The following is a 12,267-nucleotide window of genomic DNA, read 5'->3' on the forward strand; positions in this document are numbered from 1 at the left end:
TCGATTTCTGTGAAGTGTAGAAATCATGTCTAGTACAATCATAAATTTTACATTACATTTCTGTCCAAAGTGCCAAGCTGAACATTTTTTGACTCTATATTGCTCTATGCCAAGGACAAGTTGAATGAATACAGACTTACTGCTTCTTTCTCAAGAAATGAAGGGAAAGGAATAGTATTTTGAACTGCAAGTCTTGCTTTTACTCATCAAAATATGGTGGTGGAAGGTCATTTAAGAACAATCCAATAGTAATTATTTGATAGAGCTAACTTTTAGAGAGTCCAGAGTAGCCTCACCCAATCTGTTGGCCTCCAAATGTTTTGGACTACAATTCCTATCAGTCCTAGACATGGCTAGTGATCACAGATGATGCAAATTGTAATAAAATAAAAAATCTGATGGGCACCAGATTTGGGAAGGCAGGGCTAGGGACTCTACCCTTTGGCTTGAGAGAAAACTAGCATAAGAGGATGATAGAATCTGTCAAAGCAATGAAAAGCATCCTAATTATCACAGATATATATTTGTATGTATAAATAAAAAATAATAATAAATAATTATTTATTATTTATACAGCGCCCATCTGGCTGGGTTTCCCCAGCCACTCTGGGTGGCTCCCAACAGAATATTAAACAGAATAAAATATCAAACATTTAAAACTTCAATTAGTGCATTGCCATAATGGCACACAATGCAGCTAGTTTAGTAAAGGGGCCAGAAGAGGATGTGTGTACATCCAGGCAGCAGCCACATTGAACCACACTATTCTCCAAACAAGAATTAGGCAATAGTACGGTATACTGGGATACAATGTGTTGGCTTCTCACGAAAGCCAAAGGTGCACAGCAAAATTAATTTGCTGGGCTAAATTATCTGTAGACAGCAGATTCGTCCTGATTTCACACATACTTATTTCCTTTTACCTCTAGATATTCAATTCTACTGAAAAGCATTCCATTTTGATTTTGTACTTCAAAAAAAAAAAAAATTAAAAAGCACGAACAGAACAAATTTCACCCCCCTGCAGTATAATGCATATACAAATACACCTTGGCACCTTTAACACTGAAATCTACAGCACAAATACTATAAATGATTGAGGGCAACATGTTACTTGAGAAGAACTTACCTGAAAAGCTAGAAGGTAACATAAAGCTGCCAATTCCGAAACAGCTCTCCACTGCATTTCACTTTCCTGGGCCATTTTCAACAGCAGAGTTCCAGCATGCATGTAGAAGTGGCCTTTCATTTCCAGGAAAGTTACAGAAAGTTCATCACCTCCAGCTGCATGAGGTTTCACTGAATGGAGTGCATGATCAAAGCTATAAGACAAGTGTTCATTAATAACAGTAGTTTCACGGTTCAACAAAGTACTGTTACAGAAACAGCAACACCAGTAAATACTTTTGGCTGGTTTCTTTACTAGTGGCTCCTGCTTATTGTTCCTCCGCCATACATGACACATATATACACTGCAAATGTGCAAAAAGCAGCACATGAAAGCAACTAATAAAACATTCAACTGAAATAAGGGGCTTTCATGCGGACACAATACAAAAGCAAGGACATTTCACAATACAAAAATGGGGGCATTTCATCAAGAGGCTATCATTTAGAAGCATTCTGAATTGAACAGATACCTTTGGAGGGATTCTCTGCTTTCTTCTACACCTCTGTTCGAAAGTGTCATTACGACCAGATTTGAATAAGCCAACAAAAGATCCCGACGGGATCTAGTCTTTTGCTCGTTAGGTTTATTGGATTCCAACTCCTGTGGAGAGTCAAGATATTCCTAGGGAAAAAATTAAAATTAAAAAAATATTTTGTTTAGTCAGCCACCAGATCTCTAATGTGTTTTATTAAGCAAGATCAGACCCTACTTTGTTAACTCATTCTCTACTGAAATTCAGCAGCCCAAAATTATATAAAGCAAAAATCTTATTCCATGTAGACTGTGAGGATTTTATTTTTAGCAGCTTTATCAGCGATATTTTAAGCTATCTTTTAAGACACCAACTGAGCATCATTACTTCAGTGGACTCCAAAAGTAGCAATGAAAGAGCTGAGGGTCTGTGCAAAATGCTGAGAAGGAAGAACTTTTCAGGATTTTGCACATGCCCTCCGAAGAGTGAGGTTTGAGTGGCAGGACAAAAATATGCCAGTCTGCTTCATGCACTGCAGAAGGCCCTGAACACCTCCATGTGTTGTCCATGTTCTAGATCACTGGGGTGACCCACTATATTTTAGCAAGGCAAAATCCTGAGCAGAAGGAAGCTTTTTTAGGGCTGTTCCACAGGTACTTGCATGAGTTCATACAGTCCTACCATAGGTAGATTCTAGTGTAGTTCTCAGGCTTCTCGCAAGGTTGTGCACTTGAAAGAACAGCTTTTGACTTTGTCTCAATGTTTCTTATAAATGCTTAGTCAAATGTGAAATGGCTTTTCTAGGGGCTGAAGACACCTTACACACGAGGGGTATTTGTAGATAAAATCCAGTAAAAGCATATTGTAGGCCTTTGTAGACCTGCTTGTTATAATGTTATTTGCTTGCTCAAACTCTGATCAAAAGTAAGTTCTGTCATGCAACTGGATCCAATTAATAAAGCAAGTTTAGTCTTCACTTGAAGTTACTATAGTAGTTTCTATAGGAAATTACAAAAATAAGTATTTTTACAAGACAAATATAATTAAACAAACCTTAAGTGTATGTACAACACACGAACACCATTCCAAGCTTGACTGCAATGGGATTTTTTTCTCTGCTTCCTGACAGTGTGCCACAGCAGCTGCAAGGTTTTTGTTTGATAAGTACAGCTTCACTAATCGGATGTTAACATAAACATCATCAGGTCTGGCACACAATTCTGACTGGATCAAATCAAGAAGCTGGTTCCACCCAGTCTCACTCTTGCAATCCACCAGACTCTCCTACAGTAAAGATAAAAGGGTTGACATTTTATATTTATTTATTTAAACAGAAGGCTTTCAATCATTCTCAAGGAATAACATCATTCTTATTGCTTCTTTATATAAAAACTGCACTGCATAAGCGAGCTAGTTTTGAGACAATATAGCAATAAACATCTGAATCCACTACATATCTGAAAATGCATTGCAGTTTCTTTGAGGGGGGCTTTAAAAATAATAATCAGGAGTTTCTTAACTATGAAAGGAAGTGTTACATGTTATCAGGTTTCTACTTTTTTTGAGAAGCCTCAGAAAACAGCAGGTATTAACAAAGTTACAACTACTAAGTTATTGCCAAACTTTTCATACTGGCAATTTCATGTGAAGATTGTGTCCAAATTGTGCCCAGGTTTATTCTGTAAGCTGTGACAATACTCAAGGTAGGTTGGGGGGGTGAAGGTTACCTTTAGTCGAAAAACTGAAGGGCTTCCAGGAAAAAGCTTGGCTGCTCTGTCAACCCAGTATTTTGCTCTTCCATCAGTAATATCATTACTGCACAGCAGCTCTGCAATCTTCAATACAAGGTCTTTCTGTGTTGGGTTCAACTCCACTGAACGCTAAAGCCACAATTGAAAAGAAGTAGTACCGTATATATAGTTTAATTCTGTTTTTCTGTGATGCAAAATGTTGCAATATAGACTACCAGAACACATAAACCAAGTTAAAGAGGCTTATACAGCTGTTCAAGAAGATCACTTCATTGCCTTATTTGCAATGCTACTCAGGTGCAGAAGAATGATGGAAGAGATGCAGGTGACTACTTTGTTACCACACTTCTGTAGATTAGTGCAGCCTTCCCCACTTCATAAACACAGCATTCACAAAGGACCAAGAAAGGGAAAGCCTTCTAGACAGGTGTGGCATGCTTTAGCATTAGAGAATGATGCTATGCTTATGAAATATCACAAGAGCATTAAGTATTTGTACAGAACAGAAACATGATTCACAGAAGTGTTGTTTTTCCTTGCCAAGTTGCCCTGTACCACAACACAGTCTGAGCATTTCCCAAGCTGACAAGTCAAGATGTGGCTAAATTCCATACTGTGATTCTATCACTTAGAAGACAGCACTGAATTCCTTTCATTAGTTCTGAAAGCTATAGGGGAACCCATCACAAAAGGCCAGCTGAGCAGGATTCCTGTCACCTACTCCAAACTTCATTATTAAAGTAGAATTTCATTAAGCTTAGAACACATAGTAAGGCATAGTAGCCTATGTGCCAAGGTGGGATAGGAAAAAAATCAGGTTGAGATCCTAGCTCAGATTATGGAAGAGCTAATATTTCCTGAAGCTTACATGAGAAGTTGATTGCTATAACTTCCTGCTGCTTGACAGCCCAGCTCAGATGATATGCCAAGTGTGTGTGTGTGTGTGTGTGTGTGTGTGTGTGTGTAAAATATTTCTTCTGTTTGGTTCTGTGCTTTCCAGAAAAAAGAAAGTTTATGAAACTCTAAGGTCTATTTAAGAACAAAGAGAAGCTCAGCATTATAACCAACAGTCATCTGGTCAACATTTCATGCTTCAGGAATCAACAGGAAGTTCCCCTCACTATATTGACCTGACAGACCCAATTGGGCTATCTTTCGATACCACTGAACATAATGTAGCAACCTAAATGACCTGTTAAGTGTTTCAGAATCACTCAAATTATTTTGCCAACTCTCTGTGTGGCAATCTGAGGTGGGAATATTGTTACCCAGGGAACCCTCCCCCGCCATGGAATAGAATTACATCTTGTAAGGGACAGTCTTGGTGGCTGCTCTACAACCATGCTTTACCCATGCTCAAAACAAATACTTTTTGGGAGGCAACAGAAGTTTTTGTGGGACTGACATTTGGTAATTCTATTGTTTAATTATAGCCAAGGCAGCAACACTTTAAAAATATTTCATAGCATTCCAAAATATGCTCTAGCAAAATAAAATACATCTGAGTAAATATTTCATATACAACAGCCTCTAGAAACAATAATGTAGGCAAAATGTAGAAGCATTTTTTTTACCTTATAACAACCTACAGCTTTCTCTATGTTTTCTTCAGCTTCATAGAGTTGTCCCAAGAATTTGTGTGCCTTGGGATCTCTTTCTTGGACACTGAGATATGTAGATATGTACCTTTAAAAAACAGCACAGCAAGTTAACATAGCAGCCATCAATGACTAATGATATCACTCCAGAATAGACGAAGGTGATGTCAATGCATTTGATAGTCAGCTATAAATGTGAATTAGGAGCCCCAAGATTGGCATATTTAATTTAACAATGGAAAAACCACAGTACTTGGTTATGAAGCAACTGCCAATGTTAGTTCTACATGGAACAATATAAAACCTGAAAATAATTATATATGATTAGTAAAAGCCAGCGTTCTCCAACCCGGTGCCTTCTGGATGTTTTGATCTTCAGCCTTATCAGCTGCAGCCAAAACATCTGGAGAACAGCAAGTTGGGGATGGTTAGTATAAGCCTATCAACACTCATCATGCAGAGTTCTCTCAAACAATTAACCAAACACAAGTTATTCTGAATCAGAGTAAAATAAATCATTGGAATAATTAAAGAATAATATTTTGTATTACCTTTTAGCCAATTCATATTCCTTTGTTTCATAATACAGCTTAGCAAAAAAGAATCCTTTCATGGATTTCTAGAGAGAAAAATACTTTTGTTAATGCTGATAGTAATTCACTTACAGTTTGGTCATTGAAGAGCCAGAATTTTATCTGCATAACTCTATCCTAAGTATTTACAATGCTAGAGTGAGAAAGAGCTGTTTCCAAGCCTCTTTCTAAGCATTTAATTCATCACAATAAGTTATTGTCCAGTGACAGGAATGAACCACAGCAAGCCTCTAGATCAGTGATTCCCAAACTCCTACCCCTCAGACCACTTGAAAATTGCTGAGGCACTTCCGGGTTGGCGCCATCGCCGAATGGCGGACTCCCTCCGAGCTCCGGAGGGAGCCGGCTCGGCAGGGGCTGGGTTTTACCGCACCGGCGATGCGGGGACCCTTAGAAACCACGGCCACGGGGGCCGTGGACTTGGAGACTCGGCTAGCACCGCTAGCGCCCTCCCGACTCGTGAAGGAGCCTTTTTAAAGGCTACGGATCGGGTGCCGGGGAGAAGCGTGGTGCTTTGAGTCCTCTGCCATCCCTGCCGAGCGAAGCCGCATGCCATCCGGCGGAGAGCGCTGACTTCTTCCATTGAGAATTTGGACTTTTAACAACAACCCGTGAGTAAATTGGAAATCGGGTTTAAAAGAAGAAAAATTTTTGGGATTTGAGACGAGCGGGGGGGGATCTAAAAAGGAAGTCAGTCCCCCTCCCTATTGTAGACATTTTAAAACAAGGATTGGGAAGCCAAGGCCCAAAAAGAACGGTATCTTTGCTAAATTAAGAATTCCATGATGGGAAAGTACAAGAATTGTGCTGGAGGAAGAATTGAAGGAGAAGGAAAATGCACCCCCCTCCCTGGGAACCGGGGCGATTGAGGAGTGAGCCTGGTGAAAAGAGCCGGTGATTTTGACAGCTGTCAAAGTAGCTGTCAAAGTCGGAATATTAAAGAGGATTTTATTACAAGGACCTTGCTGGTCAAATTTGTTACAACTTGATATAATTTGTTAAGACTTGAATACAAAATGGCGAAAATACGGAGAACAATCGGATTTTTGGAAACAAAGTTACAACAACCCCCCTAGAGGAGTTTCGGGACATTACAAAGATGGGCGTAAGCCGGGAAAAATACAACACTCCGGAATTTCACAGAACTGGTTATCTCCTGGGAAAGCTGCAAAACGGAAACTGAATCTTGTCTACAGGGTGTTTAGACTAAAAGGAGACAACAGAATACCTTACTGAAGAAGGAAGGGACTGAACGCAAGTTTTTGTTCCTGAATAACAACAACCCATGTAGAGTTACTAAACTTCTGAATAAGAAAGTTTTAGCAGCGGAACAAGAGGAAGCTGGACTATAACCTTGAAAGAACAATGGGGGGAATTTTATAATTTGACATTTTTAAAGATTTAGGAATTAATTTTTAAAGAAAGTAATCCTAGAAATGGGAAATAATTCTGCAAGGAGTTGGGGGAAAAATGGGATTGATGGACTTAAGATTTCCAGGCTGGAAACATAGATTGGAGGATAAGGGAAATTAAACCGGGGAAGGGGAGGGAGAATTAGAATCCAAAGGCTTGCAACTATTTTCTGAATTGGTTTTCTTTTTTCTAATATATTTTTTATTTTTTTATACTTTTATTCTGTGTGCTTTTACTTTAATGGGAAAAAAGGGGGACATTGTGGAAAGAAAAGGGGGTGGGCTATGGGGAGAGATCTTTTGCTTTTTTTTTATCAAGGGTGTTGCATAAGGTTTGTATAAATTTAAATTTGAACAATGGGGTATATAAATTGTGCTTTAAATCAGAAATAGAACTTGTGGAAACAACAATATGAAAGGGGAATACAGTAGGGGTGGGGGAAGGGGGGAGTCCCAGAAAGTGGATGTTTGAAAATAAGGTTCTGAATGTATCTTCATAATTTCTTTTCTTCTCTTTCTGTATTTTGGAAACTTCAATAAATATTATTTAAAAAAAAAAAAAAAAAAAAAAAAAGAAAATTGCTGAGGATCTTGAAGACCATGTAATAATGATTGTTCTACCTGCTGTTTAACAACTGTAATGAGCTGAGCTAGATGCTAAAGTATTTCTTAAAAAATAAGTTCAAAGAGGGTTCCTGAAACTGCCTCCCTCACCAGTCAAGGCCTGGGTGGTTGGATGTCCTCTGACAAAGAACATTCACTGATCCAAGATGGAAGTTATGTGCCAACTACATCTCCATTACCAGCCTAATCAAATTAACCTAATCTATGCTTAAATAATGGTTATATATATAAAAAATTTTGCAACCATGAAATAGCCAAGTATAAGTCATACTGATTGCCTTTTGAGGACAAAGGCCTATTCAATAGCACCATATGTAGATGCCAAGGCCTAATCAATGACTAAGATTGAGGTGTTCATTTGCTTCCTTACCTCTTGTTAATTCTGAGTATCTACTTGTTGCTGTTTTCAATGGTGGCTATTTATAGTGGAAGGCAAAGAAAGAGGTCCTCATATTGATAGAAACTTTCAGCTAATGGCACCAGTGACAAACACTAGGCTTTGCAGAAATTGTGAACTTTGCAGCACTAACCAGCAGAGCTGCAAACTGCCAGGACCCAGGGCAGAAATGTAGTCCCTCCTGCAATTTGCATTTAGAGCAAAACTTAACGCTTTGTGCCAAATGCAGCAGAACTCTGGAGTCAAAACCATGCTGGGTATCCACTTATGTAACAAGGGTTATGCTCTCTGTTGGCCCTCAAAATCTGCTCTAGGGATTAGTGGATCATCTGGAGATTTGGGGGGTACACAGGGGAGGAAAAAGAGATCATCTAATGTCACCCTGTATTTTCTTCCTGCAGCATGCTCAATACTTTAAGTGCAGAGTGCACCCATTATCTGCTAAGGCCCAGTAACAGCCTTTTTCTGTATAAGCATAAAATCTATCATATATATACCACCATGTGAATTATTCAAAGCTGACAAGTAACAACTGTCAATTTGGTGTTTCAGAGAAGGGAGTGACAGCAAAATGTATGGCAGCTTCCTATACTCAGAAACTATGCTTTCATTAAGACAGTCAAGACAACAAAATGCAACTTTCATGTTAGGTCAGGGATTCTTTTTTATTCCCTTTAGTTGAATTGTCCATAGCATTGCCTACCTATATGAAGAACTGCTCAATAGTTTCTGCAACTTGTCAATTATATGTACCATCAGGGGAATACCCCATTTGCCTGATGAAAGAAAGTTATTTCTGTGCCTTGTCCTAAATTAATTAGTTTTATGTCCATCTCAGGCAGAAATACTTTTATCAGAGAGACAAGAGATCAAAGAATACAAAAACAAACTAGACTATCTCAAGCTTTTTGCCATAATAATCCCACAAACCTCAAGTAAGAAAAGGCAATGATTTTTAATTAGAATTTAGGAAGGACAACTTCCAATTCCTGCCAGGACATGACTCACAACTGCTAAGAAGAATGGGAAGTGAAACTTAACCAAAGCAACATTAGGGGGTTTTTTTTGAGGGGGAGAGGAAAAAAACTATACAGTTCAGTATAGGAATATCAAATTATCCATGATGTAGCACCTAGAAAACTGCAGGAAATATTTTTAAAATACACAAACACATGGTTAAGTGTTCAATTACCAAATGCTACTTCACATGAAATATGTTGGAAGAAAAAAACATTGTTTTTAATGAGGACAATAACCACTGGCCACTGTAATTGTGAATGGATTTTTAAAGCAAAAAACATTAAGAAGGTAAGTTGAGCAACCTTATGCCAACTATTTTTAAACCAGCATTTATAAAGTTTATACCACACCCAGAGGCAGCTGGCAAGAGTGCTATATGATGCCACAGTGAAAAGATTACAGGGTTAAGAGGGCAGTTCTATATATGTCTTCTCAGAAGGAGGTTCCACCTAAGATATTGGTTCACAGACAGATCACGAACCACAACTGCCTGTTTACATTGGAAAGTTCACAATATATTAGCTGGAGGAAAGTCAGATGGAAAAGCCACCATACATTAAGATTACCAAGCACAAGCCTGGAGATGGCGCCTGTCTTTTTACGAATAGAAAAAGCAGAAGAATTTGCATTAGACACTGGCTTTTCTTCTTCTTCATCATCATCATCATCATCATCATCAATTTTATTTATACCCCGCCCTCCCCAGCCAAGACCGGGCTCAGGGCGGCTAACAACCAATAATAAAAACAAGTTGATTAAAATACAATTTAAAAAACAAGATTAAAATACAACATTAAAACATTAGGATGCAGCCTCTTCCCAGGGGGAGAAAGGAAAAAGAAAGAGGGGGAGGGAATCAAACTGATTCTAAGCCAAAGGCCAGGTGGAACAACTCTTGTCTTACAGGCCCTGCAGAAAGAAATCAGATCTCGCAGAGCCCTGGTCTCATGAGACAGAGCATTCCACCAGGCCAGAGCGAGTGTTGAGAAGGCCCTGGCTCTGGTTGAGGCTAATCTGACTTCCTTAGGGCCTGGGACCTCTAGAGTGTTGCTATTTATGGACCTTAAGGTCCTCCGTGGAGCATACCGGGAGAGACGGTCCCATAGGTACGAGGGTCCTACGCCGTGAAGGGCTTTAAAGGTCAAAACCAGCACCTTAAATCTGACCCTGTACTCCACCGGGAGCCAGTGCAGCTGGAAAAGCACTGGGTGAATATGCTCCCATGGCAGAGACCCTGTGAGGAGCCTTGCTGCAGCATTCTGCACCCGCTGGAGTTTCTGGGACAGCTTTAAGGGCAGCCCCGCGTTGAGTGAATTCCAGAATTTGTGCAGGCACGAAACGCTTCCAGGCACTCAGGACCATCCCAGGCCACACCCCTTCCCAAGCCACTTGAGTGCTTTCACCTGGCAGGAATAGGCCCTTCAACTCTGCTCTTACATCTTGCTTGCCTAGGAGGGCTGAGTGTATATTTGTGTGTTTAGCAGGGTACAGAAACCCCTTACTTTTGCATGACTGGGATGTAACTTTGTTAGTTAGAACATGGACATAGCCAGGATTTATGTTACAAGGGGCAGCATTTATGTTGCCAGGGGGGAGTACCTCAGTTAAGTATTTTTATTGATTTACTTTTAAAAAAATTAGTTCTTATTGGGGGTTTTTGTGTTACAAAGCAAACAAATAAACAGGGAACTGTACTATTGCCTCCGCTTTCGATTCATACTTGATTTGAGCTGAACACGCCCCCTTTGACTACGCCCACTTTTGCATCTGGCCCCACCAGACCCTGGCTTTGAAGGAAAGACCCTTTGGCTGGAAGGTGGTTCCCCCCCCACCAGCCCCCCACTCGTGAAGCTGCATCACCTAGCACAGCCCCGCCCCCTTAGAATCATCATGGCACAATGCCACATGCTCCTCTGTTACACTGGAGCCAAGGAACAGGAGGCCCAACGCGCGAGCAGGCGCTGCCCTAATCCCAGCCGGCCAGCCCCCCCGCCCTCGAACCCCGAGAGGCGCGTGTCCCTCACGCGCGAGAGGCGGCTGCCAATCCAAACTAACTCCCTCCCCTCCTTAACCGACGCCGGCTCACGTCCAGTCATTGGAGGAGAGTCTCAAAACAAACAGCCAAGGGGACCAATGGCGGGTCGCCTCTGAACTCCCCTCAAAATCGGTTTGAGGGGGGAAGGGGAAGGAAGGGAAACGAAACGAAGGCGCCTCACCTCCCTGGGCGAAGAGGCCGAGGCCTGCAGCGAGGAGACATAACGGTCCACTTCCGCCCTGCTGCGCCTCAACATGGTGGCGGGCGAAGGAGGGCCCGCCGCCAACGGGCCCCTCAGGCTCCTTCCCCGGGCTCGAAGAGGGAGGACGAGAGCGCGGAGCCCAAAGCCTGCGCCGGTCCGAGGAGGCGACGCCGCTCGAGGAGAAATGACGTGCTAGCCGACGCGCCGGCTCGCGCAGAGAGAACAGCCGCCGCTGTGGCGTCGGCGGCCTCGCGACGGAAATAGCGAGGGGGGGAAAGGGAGAGATCGGAAGTGACGTCCTGTCAACCCTAGAGCTGCGCACTGGGGAATGAAAACTCAGCTTCGCTTCGTAGAGATACGAAAAGTGAAAGAGTGATACCACCTCAGCGCGTGGCGGGCGGAATATCTCCCCCCCCCCCCCATTCCGCCCGGTAGCTACTAATAGACGAGAGGGGCTAAATGCAGGGCAACCAGTGGGAATCTTCGTGAAAACGAGCTGCAACAAAAAGAGGCGGACTCTCCTTCACTGGAGATTTTTTAAAGAGAGATTGGATGGCCACCTTTAGCAGATTTTCCTGCGTTGCAGGGGGTTGGGCTGGATGACCCTCGGGGTCCCTTCCAGCTCTACAGTGCTATGATTCTAAGATGCATGGAGCAAGACTAGCTCCCCCTGTGCACACAGCCAGGGCCGGATTTAGGTTTGATGAGGCCCTAAGCTACTGAAGGTAATGGGGCCCTTTATATGTCCAGCTGTCCTTTGTCAACAACAAATTGTCGGTTTTTTGTGTTGAATATATGCTCATGCCCTTAGTCTATGCTGCCTGATCATCAGTCTGCAACCACTCTTTAATATTAGATAACAGGTACAACAGCTTGACCTACTTCAACTGTGCTGCACTGGCAGCTGCATGCTATATGTTGCCGTGCAACCAGTCCATGCAGAATGTAGGCACCCTATATATAAAAATGAGCAAACCAGTGATATTTTAGGG

General features: G+C 41.6%; 1 protein-coding gene across 8 annotated transcripts in view; it reads right to left on the reverse strand.

Moving 5' to 3' along the window:
- The window catches only part of RGPD4 (RANBP2 like and GRIP domain containing 4), a 38,535-nt gene extending 26,955 nt beyond the window's left edge, over window positions 1–11,580 (reverse strand). For all 8 annotated transcript variants that reach the window (XM_083610312.1, XM_083610310.1, XM_083610311.1 and 5 more), the window contains exons 1-7: window positions 11,255–11,580; window positions 5,544–5,611; window positions 4,969–5,080; window positions 3,371–3,523; window positions 2,697–2,927; window positions 1,641–1,792; window positions 1,130–1,322 (exon numbers count right to left, since the gene is read on the reverse strand). In XM_083610312.1, coding sequence (XP_083466438.1) covers window positions 1,130–1,322; window positions 1,641–1,792; window positions 2,697–2,927; window positions 3,371–3,523; window positions 4,969–5,080; window positions 5,544–5,611; window positions 11,255–11,329 — 984 coding nt within the window. In that variant the 5' untranslated portion in view covers window positions 11,330–11,580. The remainder of the gene's footprint in view (window positions 1–1,129; window positions 1,323–1,640; window positions 1,793–2,696; window positions 2,928–3,370; window positions 3,524–4,968; window positions 5,081–5,543; window positions 5,612–11,254) is intronic.
- Between the last annotated feature and the right edge of the window lie 687 nt (window positions 11,581–12,267).

This window comes from Podarcis filfolensis (assembly GCF_964270895.1).
Source record: "Podarcis filfolensis genome assembly, chromosome: 4".
NCBI classification, from domain to species: domain Eukaryota; kingdom Metazoa; phylum Chordata; class Lepidosauria; order Squamata; family Lacertidae; genus Podarcis; species Podarcis filfolensis.